Raw genomic sequence first — 17,861 nt, forward strand, 5'->3', positions numbered from 1 at the left:
ACATGAGTATTAGACTTCTGTGTTCTCAGAAAGATTCTTGGCCATGTCCATCAGCTCACTGTCAAGTTTCTCTCTACGCTAGTTAATCTCACCTCTCATTCTTGAATGGCCACTTCCAATAACTCGGGGAAAGTGTTTTGTCCACTTTATTATGTGGAGTAATTTCACTGTCTTTGCCCCTGAAATTTCATACCAAAGACTCTCTAATAAGCTCTGCCACATAAGCATCTTCCACATCTTCCCCTTCCTCTCCTCATCGATAGGGTGTTCTAGATTAGTGGTTCTCAAACTTTTTGGCCTCAGGGCTCTTGCATTCCTCTAAAAATTATTAAGGACTCCAATGAACTTTTGGATATATTCAGTGGTGTTATATGTAGATTACATCCAGAGGGGTGCTGGTAAATGTTTAATAGCTGTCTCTCTGGGCAGGGGGGTGGGAGCGGGCGGGGGGGGGGGGGGGTGGCGGGGGAAGCCCTGCTTATAGCACTTACCAATTTCTGTGGGAAAAATATTCCTACCATGGCCTATTTTAAGCTATCAATGGTGTTAATAATTTGCTCACAAAACTTCTAGAAATTCAACTATTAGCTCTCTCGAGCTGGCTCCAGTACATCACTAGTTGTATCTACCGATATTTATCATGTTAGAAATTAAAACGGAGAAACTTCAAAATTTATTAATTCTTTTAAAATCATAAACATTTTAATAAAAACTATATTTTCAAAAAAACAAAAAGACTTATCAAGAAGAGTGGCATTGTTTTATTCTTTGCAAATCCCTTTAGTGTATGAATTAATTGAAAACAATTGGATTCTCATGCCTGTTTCTGTACTCATTCTTTTGCAACATGCTGTTTTGATTGAAGCATATGAAGAAAAACTTGCCTCAGATAGATATGTACTTGGAAAAGGGAGGAATATCATAATAGCATTTTGAGATAACTATGGATATTCTTTGATACTATACCTAAACTCAACAAGTGGTGGTTTCTTAAAAGCTGGTTACCATGTGGAATCTGAAACCATATTAATGCCTTTTCTTTGGGTACGCCTTTACACTAAACTCCATGAAATTAACTTGTGCTTCGAGTGGATTTTTTTTTAAATATATTTTATTGATTTTTTACAGAGAGGAAGAGAGAGGGATAGAGAGTTAGAAACATCAGTGAGAGAGATCAATCAGCTGCCTCCTGCATGCGCCCCACTGGGGATGTGCCCGCAACCAAGGTACATGCCCTTGGTCGGAATCGAATCCGGGACCCTTCAATCCGCAGGCCGACGCTCTATCCACTGAGCCAAACCGGTTAGGGCAAGGATCTTTTTTTTTTACATGTGCATAAATTTAGACTCCACTGACCCTAAAAACAGTCTTAGAGACTCCTAGAGGTCCCTGGACCATACTTTGAGAAACCTCATCCTGGGGAAAGGAAGCAGAATAAAGGTTTATTTTCCCACTGATATAAATTATGGCATCTCCCTCCCTTCCCCCCACCCCCCAATCTGTCTCTGCATCTTAGAAGGCCAAAGTGGCTCTGGTTGGTTTGTGTTTCCATTAATATCTTTTTCTCTGTCTGGGTATGTTTTGTTAAATAGGAAAGCCTTTCATGTATGTCAATGCTACAGACCTGGATGATCCAGACACTCCCAACGGCCAGCTTTTTTATCAGATTGTCATGCAGCTTCCCAAGGTCAACGATGTCATGTACTTTCAGATAAACAACAAAACAGGGGCAATATCACTTACCCTTGCAGGTAAGTCAACGGATGCCTTCATAGGGCTGATTCAGAAGAAGGGACCTCTATCTGTGTCAGCTTCAGACACATTTCCCTTTCTGTTCTTTGCTACTTTCGATAGGATCGAAGGAATTGGATCCCAGTAAGAACCCTTTCTATAGTCTGGTGGTCTCAGTGAAGGACATGGGAGGCCAGACTGAGAATTCCTTCAGTGACAGCACATCTGTGGATATCACGGTGATGGAGAATATTTGGAAAGCACCCGAACCTGTGGAGATTGTAGAAAACTCGACTGATCCTCACCCCATCAAAATCACTCAGGTAGTGCCTAAGGAATGCCTAGAGCCCATTGGATAAATGCTCTCCCTTTGTACAAGCCCACTTTCATGGTCTTCACTGGTATATTTATTATGTAATTTTTTTTTCCATAGCATAATTATAAAGCAAACTAAATAGATAAAGTTCCTGGCCGCAAGTCTCTGGAGTTTACTATCATGGGTAAACTCTGACCAAACTGGATTCATATCTCTAGCTCTCACTCTATCTATCTATCATCTCCATCTCCCATCATCTGTATCTGTATCTACCTATATATCTTTAAAAGAGAACCTCATCTAAGATTCCCAAGATACCATTGATGTTTGTTGTTCCCTGTCAGTAGTCTGGCTGCACTAGAGTGGGTTGTATATGACACACACATCATGTACATGTATATGATATGCATTTTGAAAAGCTGCTTCTTATTCTTGTGGGGAAAGTCTCTATCCAGTAGACCAGTGATGGCGAACCTATGACACGCGTGTCAGAGGTGACACGCGAACTCTTTTTTTTTTTTTTGGTTGCTTTTTCTTTGTTAAATGGCATTTAAATATATAAAATAAATATCGAAAATATAAGTCTTTGTTTTACTATGGTTGCAAATATCAAAAAATTTCTATCTGTGACACGGCACCAGAGTTAAGCTTGTGTTTTTCAAAATGCTGGCACGCCGAGCTCAAAAGGTTCCCCATCACTGCAGTAGACTCATCCCACCACAGATGGAGGGACACGGACAGGATTGACCGAGAGTTGAGTAGGCAGCCTCTTGACCTTTGGAGACCACCCTCCCCCAACTCCACCTCTCCTCTTCATTCACATGCTCCCCCTTCCCACCTCTGTGACTGATGCTCTCACCCTGAGTGCCCTCTTCCCTTAGCTCCTGTAAATACGTGCTGGCTCCACTCAGATCTGATCTTTTCTGGAAAATCAGGAGTTCCCTTGACATGAAAGCTGTGGGTTAGTGAGAGAGCACCGGGTTTGGAAGCAGATAACCGAAACCATGTCCTTGCTCCATTACGTTAATGATTGATCATAGAAGAAGTCATTTAACTGTCCTGAGCCCCAACTTCTCAACAGTAAAATGGGGATAATAACACCTCTCTGGGTTTTCGTGGAGATTAAATAAGAGGTCGTGTCTGTGAACGTGGGTAACAGAGATTCATGTTATGAGTGAGTCCCAGCCTGTGGTTCCCCTAAGACTGTTTTAAAATGACACTGTTGTCAAGAGGCCCTGGGATGGTCCACCCCATATATATTGTGAAACTTAAAAGAATTTTTATTTATTGAATGTTGAATTAATGAACCTCACCAGGAGGAGGAAGAAAGAACAAAAGCCAGAGTTATTCTGCTTTACCAATGAAGAAGTATGTCAGGACTCAATTCCATGACAATTGCAGATTTGGAGCCTTTACTGAAGTCTTCCTATCTATCATTTAGGCTATCCCCATAAGGATTTGTAAATGCTAAAAAGAAGGCATATGCTTGTTTGCTTTCGGGGCTGTCGAAGGAAAAAAATTCTGGGGTGCCACACCCACTGCCTTTCCACACAATTTGGTATCTTTCCTCACGATGCACTTTGACCCCATAGGTGCGGTGGAATGAGCCAGGTGCTCACTATTCCTTAGTCGAAAAGGAGAAGCTGCCAAGATTCCCGTTTTCAATTGACCAGGAAGGAGATATTTATGTGACTCAGCCCTTGGACAGAGAAGAAAAGGATTCAGTGAGTAAAACTGGGAGGAGTTTCCCAAGGGACAAGACCAAGTGCTGTGCTCACAGAGAGCTGAGAGCAGAAAAGATTTTACTTAACACCAGTAACAACAACCCCAAACCGTACATTATTGATCTCAAGACATGATAATATCCCCACAAATCTGATCCATTTTTTTTCTTATTTCCCAATTCTAAGTAAACTGGAAATAAGGGAATTAAACGAAATAGAATTGAAACAGTCATTTTCTCTGCCTTTTAAAGGCAATGATGGGGTCATGTCTTAACGCTGATCTTCCTGTTGTAGTACGTTTTCTACGCGATTGCAAAGGATGAGCTTGGGAAACCACTTGCATTCCCACTGCAAATTCATGTGAAAGTTAAAGACATTAATGATAACCCACCTACGTGTCCACCTACAATGCCGGTCTTTGAGGTCCAGGAGAATGAACGAATAGGTAAGGAATGAGAGCTGTTCAAAGCTGTGTAACTGTCTTTCTTGTGTTAACTCTATACTCCCTTTATCCTCTCTGTCTTGGAGAAGGTGGACAGGTAAACCTGATTGATGATCAGTTATCCACTAGCACAGTGTAGAGGTTGAATACACCTTGAGACTCACACAAGTATAGTTTTCTGGCTCAGTTACTATCTGGGTCATGTTCTTAAATTGGAGCATTTATGGCTACTATCACCACCACTACCACTATTACTACCCCTACTAGTACTGTTACCACGATTAATACTACTACACCATCCTTACCACTAGCACTAACACCATAACCACTTACACCACTATCCTATGTACATATATAAGATTATCTCATTTGCAAGATTTTTACATAGATCCTTATTTTCCCTCCAACAAACTGAGTAACAGATAAAACTGCACCAAATTTGATAAATAATTTAAATCAGCATCTACACCCAAGGTCAGATACTCTGCAACAAATAAGCACAACAAATGGAAATTGACTTTTGACCCTTGATGCTCCCTCTCTAGGAAGCTGATAATAATAGTTCAGGAGGCTGGCTGGTAGATGAAGTTCAAGTCCTATCCATTTTGGTCTTTTTGTTCTTGACTTGCTTTGTTTTCTTTTACTGTGTCTCATGGTAGCTTTAGTTTTGCACAGGGACAACTACTAGGAGAACATTATGCTCTCTAGAAGTTTTATTACTTTCCTGGATTTAGGTAAACTCTTGTCTATTACTCCTTGATGTTGAGTCAATTGGCTGAGCAGGCTGGCTTTTCTTGAAATGTTTTTGTCTGTTGTTTCCTGTAAGTTTCAGAGGGTTTAACAGTGTCTTATATGACTGTGATGCCTAGGGCTCTGCTGCCCTTCTGGGCAGATCCTCACATGTCTGTGGACCTTCTCATCATTTTCTTCTTATCTCTCTCTTCTTGCCACACACTTTTGACATAGTGGCTGCAGTCCTGGTGGCTCGGTAGGCACCGCTTGCATGGCTTGCTTGCTCAATGCTTACATTTCACTCCTCACTGTCAGGAGTCATAGGTAGGCTATGTATTGTCAGTGTGTGTTGCTTAGGTCCTCTCTTTTTCATTTATGCCAATCCTTGCTGCAACTGGAACTGTAAAATGACAACTTAAAGGATTTTAATTAATTCTAAGGGAGAATCCTCTAACAGTGACAGTTGCGTAATAATGGCATGTGTGTCAGTAGCCGAGAATCACTTTTTGGAAACCTGGGATGATCTGTGATGCCGAGTGAAGGAAGAAGACCCTTGAAGACCCTTCCAGATGATGCCTCAAGTCTCTTTGCATAAGGTCTAACCTTTAGTTTATTAGTTGTCTATTGCTGCATAACAGATTGCAGCATAAAACAACAAACTTTTATTATTTTACAGTTTCTGTGAGTCAGGAATGGGCCAGGAATTCTTATAAATCAGCACAGATTGAATTGATTCTATATATGTAGGCTAAAAGAGATGTAAAACAATGCCACTGCCCCGTGGGGGGGGGGGGGGGGAGGGGGCCTTACTGTTCAGCTCAAAAAATACTACATTATTTCTTTGTACGTCTATATTCTCCTGTTTGGTGTCTTATATTAGCCAGAATCTTATGAGGCTCAAGTATTAGCAACGCCAACAGGAATTTTGGAATCCCACTTGCTACCAAGTCCTATGTGCTCATATAGGAATTCGCCTTTCATAAAGCACCACTTCTCTAAAGTATTTCCGGGGGCTCCAAGAATCAGTTTGAGATGCCACTTGGTCCTGGCCTTTGTCTCAGAGACATGGCACTCCTTTCTCCTCTCATCCACAAATACTATACTCACCCTGAGTGGCACCCCTCCTGGAATTTCCCCGGTCACTTATGTCGACAGCTCGGGGGGGGGGGGGGGGGGGGGGGGGCCTCTGGCGGCTGGGATTTCCTGTGGAGTGAGAGAGCAGTGTCCTTGGTGTTGTGCTCACTTGTTTTGGGGGATGGTCCAGAGCAGGGCTGCTCAGACATCAAAGGATCCCAGAATTCAGCAAGACACTCGTTCCAGCACGCAGATCTTTTTTTTTTTTAAAGCAAGGGCAGGCATGTGCCACAAAGATGACTTGGTCGTGATGGATTCAGAAATAGCAGCAGCTACTGAACTAAATACATCATCTTCTCCGCTCTGTTGCTCACGATGCCCTCCTTCCTCAGCCCCTGAGGCACAGCTCCATTACAGACTGACATAGGAAGTCCCCTCCCCATAACAAAATTCCTTCACGTTTCCATATGTCAGCAGATGCCAATTGATAAGGGAGGTGGGGACAAGCCTAAACCACAAGTGGCACATAATCAAGTCTCAGTCCCACTGTGGGGTTGCAGCTGCGTGTAGAGAAACCCACGGTTCCCATTTCATGGAGCCAGATGATCCAGAATCGATCATACCTCCCCCAGAGCTGGGTGAAGTCCTGAGTCATCACCTCTGACTCAGGGAACGCCTTGGACTGACACACTCACAGAAATAAATCCTCGGGGCCAGGAAGGCGGCGAGGCAGGGAGCGTGCGGGCCTGCTCTTTGCCCTGTGTTATCTCTGGGGTGGAGTCCGCTGTTGGCTTGCCCTTCAGTGAGACCATTTGCCTTGCATATTAGTGTCCGAGGGTAGTTTTGACAAAGTGCCACAAAGGTGGGAGCTTAGAACACCGAGAGTGTATTCTTTCATAGTCTGGAAGCTGGAAGCCTCACATCAAGGCGTCTGCTTGGAGGGGCATCCTCCCCGGCCTGTTCTGGCTTCTGGGGGCTCTTGGCACGCTCTGGCTGCTTGTGGTAGCACAACCCTATAGTCTCTGCCTCCTGCTTCACATGGCCTCCACCTCCGTGTGTGTGACTTTGTGTTTTCTCTTCTTATGGGAACACTAACCATTAGATTTGGGACCCACGCTAAATCCAGGGTAATTTTATCACAAGATCCTTAACTAGTCACATCTGCAAAGCCCCTGTTTCCAAATAAGGTCACAACGAGGTTTGGCGTGAACCCGAATTTTTGTGGGACGCTATTTGTTACGGGCTGAATTGTGATTACCTCTGCCCCACCCCCCAATTTATAAGGTAAAGTCCTAATGCCCACTATCTCAAAAGCTGACTATTATTTAGAGAAAGGGTCTTTTAAGACATAAAGTGAAAACAATGTCATTAGTGTGGGTCTTAATCCACTATGAACTCATGTTGGCATTGATAATGCTTGGGGACATGAGTCCCACAAGATTCTGGCTAATATAAGACACCAAACAGGAGAATATAGATATACTAAGGAATACGTTAATACAGGGAATAAGTTGATATACTGAGGAATAAGTTAGTATATTATTGAGCTAGACCGTAGCCCCCCAAAGGGCAGGGGCATTGTTTGTACCTCTTTTACCCTAAGAGTGTAGACTAGACTCAGGAAAACATTCTGAATCCATCCCTGATGTGCCGTTCTTCCAAGAAGAGGGAATCTGGACACACACATGTACAGAGGCATGAACATGTGAGGACACATGGAGACGACAGCTACGTATAAGCCAAGGAGTGAGGACTTGGAAGAAACCAGCCTTTCCGACACCCTGATCTCAGGCCTCTGTGAGATCCAGGAATTGTGAGAAAATAACGTTATGTTGTTAAAGCTGTCCAGTCGGTGGCACTTTGCGATGGCGACGCTATCAAACTAATACACGACTCAACACACTACACGATGGGGAGGGTTAGAAGAACCAAAAGAAATCTAAGGACTTTAGTCAGCCGTTCAAAGTTATGTACAGAGCGTTCCAGGGACCTGCTTATCCAGTGGAACCATTTAAAATAGATGGAGCCCTAGCCGGTTTGGCTCAGTGGATAGAGCGTCAGCCTGCGAACTTAAGGGTCCCGGGTTCGATTCCGGTCAAGGGCATGTACCTTGGTTGCGGGCACATCCCCAGTAGGGGGTGTGCAGGAGGCAGCTGATCGATGTTTCTCTCTCATTGATGTTTCTAACTCTCTATCCCTCTCCCTTCCTCTCTGTAAAAAACCACTAAAATATATTTTAAAAAAATAAAATAGATGGAATAGAGCAGGGGTGGGCAAACTTTTTGACTCGAGGGCCACAATGGGTCCTTAAACTGGACCGGAGGGCCGGAACAAAAGCATGGATGGAGTGTTTGTGTGAACTAATATAAATTCAAAGTAAACATCATTACATAAAAGGGTACGGTCTTTTGTTTTTTTTTTAGTTTTATTCATTTCAAACGGGCTGGATCCGGCCCGCGGGCCGTAGTTTGCCCACGGCTGGAATAGAGTCTGCGATGGGTGAATTTTCTTCTTTTCTTCTTCCCAGTGAGCAGTATTGGGACGCTGGTTGCCCACGACATGGATGAAGAAAACACTGTCAACAGTGTTCTACATTACAAAATTGTGGATCAGTTCCCTAAGTTTCCCAAAGATGGGCTCTTCCTCGTCCAGAGCTACACGGGGGTGTTCCAGTTAGCCATGCAGTCCTTGAAGAAGCAAGACGCTTCCCAGTACCTCTTGACCGTGGAGGTGTCCGACAAAGGTTAGTGTCACATTTGCTGTCCAGAGTGAAAAACACTTGCTTCCCTTTTCTTGCGATGTGTTAGGCTGTTCTGATGCCTGGGAGTATTAAAGAAGGATGCTGCGTAAGAGTCCCTGCTTCCTATGCGAAACACGTGCAACACAGAGGCAGCTGGTCCAATGACAGGTCAGGCAACACTGTTGTGTTGGTCCCAATCCTCCAAGAAGCAGATGTCAAGAGATTAAATGTAGGAGAATTCTATGAGGAGAGATGCCTCTGAGAAAAAAGTGGGGCAAGATACAGAGGAGGTTGGGAGAACCATCAGACTGTAATATAAACCTGACCCCAAGTGAAGGAGATAGGCAAGAGGGCTGGTGGGCGTGTCATAGACCACTGAGCACTCAAAGAAAAGGTTGGCACGGTCATCAGGGAGTCCGAAATTGGACACTGATGGAGTCCATGATCTTTAAGAATGGGCCTCCCCGAGCATGGCTGCCTTCTTCAGTCGCTGGCTGGGGGCAGCTGTGAGGAGCAAGGCCTCAGTGCAAATGTGGTGACGGATTACCTAGTGTAGCAGTGGGGCCATCATCCTTTAATGTCCCTGTTGTTGGAGGTTGGCCAGGCACGTTGTCATGGCCACCATAATCATAAACAAAAAAATTACTTGTATTTCCCAATTCTTCCTTTCGGACTCCAAGTGTCCTACCGTGTGAAAGTGGAGGGAAAATGAATCTTTTGGGAAGCTTGATCTTCTATTACAGTGGTTCTCAACCTTCCTAATGCCACAACCCTTTAATACAGTTCCTCATGTTGTGGTGACCCCCAACCATAAAATTATTTTCGTTGCTACTTCATAACTGTAATGTTGCTACTGTTATGAATCGTAATGTAAATATCTGATAGCAGGATGTATTTAGGAGACCCCTGTGAAAGGGTCGTTAGACCCCCACAGGGGTCGCAACCCACAGGTTGAGAACCGCTGTTCTATTAGCTTCTAGTTAGCCACTTGACAATATCAGGAAACATTCTTCCATATTCCTTACACAGTTTCAAAGCAAGTGGTTCTTGATTTTTGTTGGGTCACAAGACCCTTTGAGAATCTGAAGAAAACGATGCATTCTCAAACCAATGCACTCATTCTCAGACAAATGTGCAGACACAGAATATACATGAATTCCAAGACATACTTATGTTAGGGGCATGCGCACTCCAAGGAAAGAATCTTTCTTGGAGTTACAGCTGAATCTTAGATTAGCAAATAGTTCAGTTAAGTGTTATGCGAGGTGTGCTAGGAGGCATAGATTATAAAGGCATGGAGGCAAAAAGGGCGACATTTCATACTGTGCTTCACTCCCCCCCCCCCCCTTTACCCAGATGTTGATACACAGGAGAGGGCTGGGGTGTAACAGCCCCCAGTGCAGAATGTTTGAAACTTAGTAATTTGGCAAATATCGGGGGCCTAACATTTGTCTAGCATTATGTTAAAAGGTACAACAAAAGTGATAATGAGTACAATAAACCACGATGAATGAACAATCTCACACGGATAGACATCCATTCTGTGAACGTTTACCTTGTTTGCGGCACCTGAAGCTACTGAGGATACAGGCGTAGATAAGACCCCTTGTCTGTCCTGAAGGATCACTCATGATAGAGGAGATGGACATGCGCATAAATAAACTGTGAGAAACATGTGCAAGGTGGCCTGTGAAGGAAAGGAGTGACTCATAGGAGGGAGAGGGAGGGTAAGGCTTTCTGGAAGAGGTGAAAGTGCAGGGGGACCCGAAGCAGTTTAAGGCTGGACGAGCACAGAGTGGAAATCAGGTTACATGTTGTCTCTGTACCTGAACACGCCTATGGAAAATATATGATAAAATATAGGTATACATAAATATATATGTGTGTTGATGAAATTAAACATTCTAGTATACGCTACAGAAAATTAGACGCCAGGCTGTAATTAGCATAGTTTTACATAAAATCAGGGAGGGCTTAGTTAACAGCGGTTCTCAACCTGTGGGTCGAGACCCCTTTGGTGGTCGAACGACCCTTTCACAGGGGTCGCCTAAGACCATCCTGCATATCAGATATTTACATGACGATTCATAACAGTAGCAACATTACAGTTATGAAGTAGCAACGAAAATCATTTTATGGTTGGGTCACAACATGAGAAACTGTATTTAAAGGGCCAGAAGGTTGAGAACCACTGGCTTAGTACCTTGGCGGCCCCCTGCTGGCCCTAATGAGGTTTGTGAGTACAGGTCCCGGGCACCCCCAGTCTTTAGCCATTCTTGTCTATAAATGTCCTGGGGACCAGCCCCAGCTTTAATCAACATCCACTTATTTAGACTTCAATTATGATTAGTTGACATGCCCGGAGCTCTGAGCAGGAGCTCTGGAGTAAGACTGCCTGAGTCTATTCGTTAGGATCCCAGCAGGAAATAGAGGGGCCCCCTCAAAAGGAGTAGCCAAAGAGAGTTTAAAGAAAGGTTGTGGGCAAGGTGAAGGAACCAGCAGGCAGTGTGACGCACAGTGGCCAGCCTTTCCTACCCTAAGGCATGAAGGGTTGAGGGAAGGGAGCATTCCCGGAAGTGGCAAGCCCCGGGCCTGTGGCTATCCACAAGGCCGCTGGCCCTGGGAACCCCACCAAACCTTTCGCCTCCTGCCCTTCCTCCCACTTCCTGCCAGAGTTCCTATTGGCAGAACCCAACTGGTACCCAAAGGGCCAGAATGCCCACGGATGCAGTTCATAAGGTGGGCCTCCCTGACACAGAGCAGGGAGGAGGGTGCGGAGTAGGTGTAGTGGACACAGGGAGCACGTAGGTTTGTAAATTCTGGCTGGACCCCTAGTTCGCTGTGTGACCTTAGTCAGGTTACCTAACTTCCTTATCTCTTGGCTTCCTCATTTGTGAATCAAATGAATGACAACAGTACCTACATCATGAAGTGAGTGTGAAGATAAAAGAAGTAATGCAGGTAAAGCACTTATACAGTGCCTGGTACCTAGACAGTGCTAACAATTTTGTATGATGTCAAGACCTCAGTTCTTTTGTTATCTAGATTTTATACAAAAAATTACTGAGGCCCAGAGACCTTGAGTGACACAATCAAGCTCTCACACATCTGACAAGTGGCAGAGCCAGAATTTGAGCAGTGGGATTCCAGAGTCCAGGTTCTTAATATTTCTATGATACAGGACATCATGATTGTTAGAATGACGGTGATTCCAACAAAGAACCTGTCATGTTTTTTCTTATTCTCATGTTTTTTCTTATTCTCAATACTAGAGGCCCAGTGAACAAAATTTGTGAACTTAGGGAGGGGTCCTTCAGCTCGGCCTGTGTCTCCTCGCAGTCTGGGAGCCCTTGGGGGATGTCCGACTGGCGGCTTAGGCCTGCTCCCTGGAGTCATGGAGTGCTGCCATGGAGTCGGAAGAGGCTACCACCACTGCCTCTGCGGTCACCAGCTGTGAGCCCAGCTTCTGGCTGAGCAGTGCTCCCCCTGTGGGAGTGCACTGACCACCAGGGGGAAGCTCCTGCATTGAGTGTCTGTCCCCTGGTGGTCAGTGCGCATCATAGCAACCGGTCATTCTGCTGTTCAGTCGATTTGCATATTAGCCTTTTATTATATAAGGCTAGAGGCCTGGTGCACAAAATTTGTACAGGTGTGTGTGTGTGTCCCTCAGCCTGACCTGCACCCTCTCCAATCCGGGAGCCCTCAGGGGATGTCCTACTGATGGCTTAGGCCTGCTCCCTGTGGTTCTCTGCTCTTTGTGGGGCCTGCCTGCTCCACACCGCAGTGACTGCCAAGCAGGCTGTGCTGGATGCTGCCTGCGGGCTGCACTTGCCTGTTCCTGGGTCACCATGGTGATGGCCAAGCAGACCATGCTGGGAGCTGCCTGTGGGCCGGGCTTGCCTGCTCCCAGGTAGCGGCGGCGATGGCCAAGCAGGCCGTGCTGGGAGCTGCCTCCTCCCTGCTGGGAGCTGCCTCATCCCTGCTGTCAGTCTCCACAAAGGCGATGAGGTTAATTTGCATACTCACTCCTGATTGGCTGGTGGGCATTGCAAAGGGACAGTCAATTTGCATATTTCTCTTTTATTAGTGTAGATTTCCCTGAGCACCCCATTCCCATCCACATGCCATGCTCATCTTAGACACAGCTTGAAGCTGCTGTCTCTGACTAGGACTTTGAATTGTCAAACCTCTTCCTCAAAGCCTGTGTCATTTCCCCAGGGTTCCATGAGCTGCCTCTGTCCCTGTCTTGCCTCCAGCAAGCTGGGCGGTCAGCCATTTGAAGGGGACTAATTGTGCCACTTCCTCCCTTACTTGGAGGCAGGGAGCAGGCACCTGACCCTTCCTCCCCACCGTGGGAGCAGAGGAGAGGTAGGACAGTAAGTGCTAGGAGAGTCAGAGAGGGAAAGAGCCGGCTGGGGTGCTTGGGGAAGGTTTTCTGGAAGGAGAGGTTTGCACTGGGCTTTGAGGGCTGCGTCACTGTCAGTAGTTCGGAAAAAGAGGCTGCTTCACAGAAAAGCAACAGTGTGGCTCGAGAACAACCCTTACCCTGGAGGGGGCAGGTGGAGGGACGTGGGGAGCCCAGGCGAACCTCTTGCAGGACTTTCTTCAGCCTCCCTGTGACCAGCTTGTGGGTGCAGGTGGGGAGCAGAGGATCCCGTTTCCACACAAATTGCCTGTCAACAGCGAAATTGTGGCCACGGCTGCCACTTCACTTGCCAATGCTTTTCTTGCAGGTTTCTGATGTTAATGCATGATTTTTTAGCGAAAAAAAATGTTTGTGATATGACTTTGATTTTCAGATTTCCAGACCCTCTGTCAAGTGAAAATCAACGTTATTGATATCAACGATCAGATCCCCATCTTTGAAAAATCAGATGTGAGTAGTTGTCACCTGTTGTTTTTTTCTTTACTTTGTTCGTATCACTTGATCCCTACTTCTGGAATCAAGACATAGACAGTATGCAGGGAAAATGCCAGACTTCATGGGTAACCTTAGTCAATGCACTGGTAACAACCCAGATACCTTCTCCAGTGAAATTCTTGGGGGGACATTCACTGGTGTAGTATCTGGGAACGTCTGTTTATAAACTTCTGCCAATGGCTCATTTACTCCAAGGGCTGCTTAAAAGCTGCAACCACAATCTTTGTCAAATTGAAAGGAGTCGAATGGCTACGTGCAGTTTGTCTTTATATATTTTGTGTGTAGTAGAATGATAAATGGATTCCTGCTAGGTTTCAAACAAGCATTTTTTTTGTAAAAAGTTTAGTATTTGGAATATTGGCAACTTAAACTCATTTTGCAGTATTTGGATAAGAGAAAAGGAGAAGAAAAAATACTGATTTCTGGTGTAAGCCAATGAAAAACGCGCTCGATATTTGCAAGAATTAGGAACATTGGGCAGAAAAAGCAGGAGTAATAAGATTCAGTTGAGGACATCAAGAAAAATGTTTACTTGTTGTCGAAGTAATGAGATAGCCCAGAACCCTGTTCATATATCAAAACGTTCATACATCAAAACAGGGACAAGGCTGTGGCAAAGAAGGGGAGTTGATTTATGGGAGAGTTCAGGGAAGTAGGAGGTGTGAGTGAACAGTACCTGTGTAACGGGCACTGAGGCAAAGCAAGCAGGAGCTGGAACCACTTGCTTCTCAGCCCCCATGTGCCCATCCTGGTGTTCCATCTAGACAGTGGTTTCAAATTGAAGGTGAGATCCAGCTTTGGGAGTGTCAGGGCTTGGAAGGGCACACTGGGCTCTAGAGAATGAGTCTGCTGCTGTCACTGCTTTAGCCTTCTCCTGGGCCCTGGCTAGTGCCCTCTTTAAGATTGCAATCCTAGATGGTCTAGACCCGTGGTCGACAAACTGCAGCTTGAGAGCCACATGCGGCTCTTTGGCCCCTTGAGTGTGGCTCTTTCACAAAATACCACGTGTGGGCGCGCACGTACAGTGCGATTGAAACTTTGTGGCCCGTGCACAGAAGTCGGTATTTTGTGGAAGAGCCGCACTCAAGGGGCCAAAGAGCCGCATGTGGCTCGCAGGCCGCAGTTTGTCGAGCCGCAGTTTGCCGACCGCTGGTCTAGGCCAGTGATTACGAGCGCAAGCTTTAAGTTAGACAACATGGGTATGAATCCCAATTCTCTGTGGTCTTAGGTGAGTTTTACCTCTCCAATCCTTTGCTCTTCTGTCGAATGGAGATGATGATATAGCTACTCAGTAGGGGTTGCGGCTTATCTTTATTGAGTACTGACTATGTGCCAGGCGCCAGGGACTTTCCATGCGTTATCTCTTAATCGTCACAGCAAACATGAAGTAGTTCTATTATTATTATTTCCATTAGACATGATGAAACCGAGACTTAAGTACGTTAGATAATTTGCTTCAAGTCACCCTGCTAGTAAGTGGCAAGCCTAGGATTTATACTATTTGACTCTGAAGTTCAGACTCTTAACCACTACTCCTTGGTTGATTGTGGACTAATTAAAAAAAAGCGTATGTAAAAGTACCTGCGGCATGATAAGTGCTCAAAATATAGTATTTATTTTTGTCCTCACTAATATAATAAGTAAGGTTAGTAAATGTATTGGATGTGGGAGTGGGAATCTGTTTGAGAATCCTACCAGTAGCTCTCTGAGATGTTGTGTTTCTTGGTACAATGAATATCAGTCTATGAGTATGATTGATGTCAAAATCAACTACAACATATTTAGCCATAGGAAAAACATGCGTGGTGAATATTGATGCAAATTATGACTGTGTCCATTCTGAAGCTAAAGAGACAATAGCCCTTTGACAGCTAATTATTCTTGATGACGACGCACATTCTTATTGTTTCCTTCTTAGTACGGAAACCTAACTCTGGCCGAAGACACAGCCGTTGGGTCCACCATCTTGACCATCCAGGCCACGGATGCTGATGAGCCGTTTACTGGGAGTTCTAAAATCCTGTATCGAATTACACAGGGAGATGATGAGGGGCGACTGGGGATTGACACCGATCCCCAAAACAACACTGGATATGTCATAATTAAAAAGGTACATGACTCTTTCATGGAATTTGCCTTTTTCCTTTGGTTAATTTCCCTATGACTATGCAAGGACCTATAAGCAGAGGTGATGTATCGGCAGAGACCTCTCAGGCAGACCAAGGACCCTGGAGTAATCTCAGTCATTCCTGTCCTCCCAGAGGGCAAAAGGCCAGGAACCTAGTTCTGGGTCTGTCATTAGCTGACCAAGTGAGCTTTGTGAGGGGAGGGAGGATTGTCATATTAAATGCATAAAACACACAATAAACAATTTTTAGTATATGTGTGTCCCAGGTAATATGTGGGACAAACTTATACTAAAAAATTTGGTTGTTCATCTGAAATTCAGATTTAACAAGGTGTTCTAGATTTTTATTTGCTAAGTCTGGGTAGGGTGTGTGCTTAGGGCTTTACTTTTCCCTTTGCAAATGGGGGGTGGGTTAGACTGGATGAATCCTATGAGCACTTAAGACTATAGACCTTTTCTTCTAAAGTGCCAGCCATAGACTCCTCTTTAAAAAAAAAGATTGGAAATTGATAGATAGCCTTTTAAGGTTGAATAGACAAGTTTATCCTTTTTACCCCTTCTCCACCCACCTCTTCCTTTCGGGTTCCATCATTTGCTAGAACAGCTCAGAGAACTCAGAGAAACACTAACATTTGCTAGTTTATTATGTGTTAAAGGATATGGTAAAGGATACAGGCAAACAGCGAGATGAAGAGCTACAAAGGACCAGACTGCAATGGTCCTGAGTGCAGGAGCTTCGGTCCCTGTGGATTCGGGGTGCACCGCTCTCCCCGCACATGGATGTGTTCACCAACCCAGAAGCGCTCCGATCCTCGTACTTGTGGGATTTTTATGGAGGCTTCCTCATGTAGACAGGAGTGATTCTGAACTCAATCTCTAGCTTCCCTTCCCTTCCCTGGAGGGGATGGTAGGGTGGGGTGGAACGTTCCAAGCTTCTAATCATGCCTTGGTCTTTCTGGTGACTAGCCCCCACCCAGGAGTTCACCAAGAGTTGCCTCATTAGCACGAAAGACATTTCTATTGCTCGGGGAATTCCAAGGGATTTAGGTGCTCAGTCTCAGGAACTGGGGTCAAAGGCCAAATATCAGAACAAAAGATGCTCTTTGTGCTCTTATCACCTAGGAAATTACAAGGATTTTAGGCGCTTCTGTGCCAGGAACTGGGGTCAAAGACCAATATATGTATTTTCTATTATTTTATTTGCCCCAAGTGATGCTTAGGATTAAACAAGTTTTATAGAAATGCTGTCCTACTCAGTTTGACTGCCACCCAAAGCTCCGGCCTGTCGTGTGGTAGATCCTGCTACTCTCAAGGCCAACGGGGTGTCAGGAGCAGGAAGGCTATTTCTTTGAGGCCTGCCAGCTCATCAACATCTCTCCTGGGACTCCATTTCTTGAAATTCAGCGTTTCATTTTAGCTTTAATTTTTTAAAATGCAAATTTTGTCACTTCTCCATGATAGCTGGTATTTAGAATCCTGGGTACAGGACCTATTATTCAGCCAGCCCAAGTGTCATCTGGAAAACGAATGCACAGTTTTTTTCTCATGTTAAATATTCCCCGTTGCAACTCCGCTCCCTCAGCGCATTTATCTCTGTCTTCAGGTTGAGTCTAAGTCTCAAGGTTTGGCCTTTCAAACCCTGGGGTGCAGAAGAGCAACTGTGGGCCTAAGCATATTCTTTCAGCTTCTTTGATGACTGTGTCTCCTAGATGGATGTGAGGCCACCCCAAGAGGCCGTATTGGGTCTCTGGACTTGGCTTTGCAGCGTATCCCTGCATTATGCAAGATGATACACATGGTTCGACAGACTTGCCCTTGATTAAGCTTTGCTGATTATCATTAGCTAGTTTGGTATCTTTCGTTGCTAATGTTTTCCCTGGAGGATTTGGCTCAGTGTTTTTCCTGGTGTGAAAGTTAAGCAGGCTGATCGATGACAGGCTGCTCCGTTTTTCCTTTGTTCTTCCATTCGATACGGTTTAAGAGGCATTGCCATCTCTCTAACTGGTCTCCCTGCCTGGGTCTGGATCACCTCAAATCCATCCCTCACAGGGCT

General features: G+C 45.0%; 1 protein-coding gene across 1 annotated transcript in view; it reads left to right on the forward strand.

Annotated features, from left to right (window-relative positions):
- Positions 1-17,861, forward strand: part of CDH17 (cadherin 17) — a 53,695-nt gene that overhangs the window by 19,735 nt on the left and 16,099 nt on the right. The window contains exons 6-12 of the mRNA XM_070392257.1: positions 1,593-1,751; positions 1,855-2,054; positions 3,640-3,771; positions 4,066-4,216; positions 8,547-8,762; positions 13,559-13,635; positions 15,599-15,790. Coding sequence (XP_070248358.1) covers positions 1,593-1,751; positions 1,855-2,054; positions 3,640-3,771; positions 4,066-4,216; positions 8,547-8,762; positions 13,559-13,635; positions 15,599-15,790 — 1,127 coding nt within the window. The remainder of the gene's footprint in view (positions 1-1,592; positions 1,752-1,854; positions 2,055-3,639; positions 3,772-4,065; positions 4,217-8,546; positions 8,763-13,558; positions 13,636-15,598; positions 15,791-17,861) is intronic.

This window comes from Myotis yumanensis, unplaced genomic scaffold (assembly GCF_028538775.1).
Source record: "Myotis yumanensis isolate MYYU_CA2020_CCGP unplaced genomic scaffold, mMyoYum1.0.hap1 SCAF_15, whole genome shotgun sequence".
NCBI lineage: Eukaryota > Metazoa > Chordata > Mammalia > Chiroptera > Vespertilionidae > Myotis > Myotis yumanensis.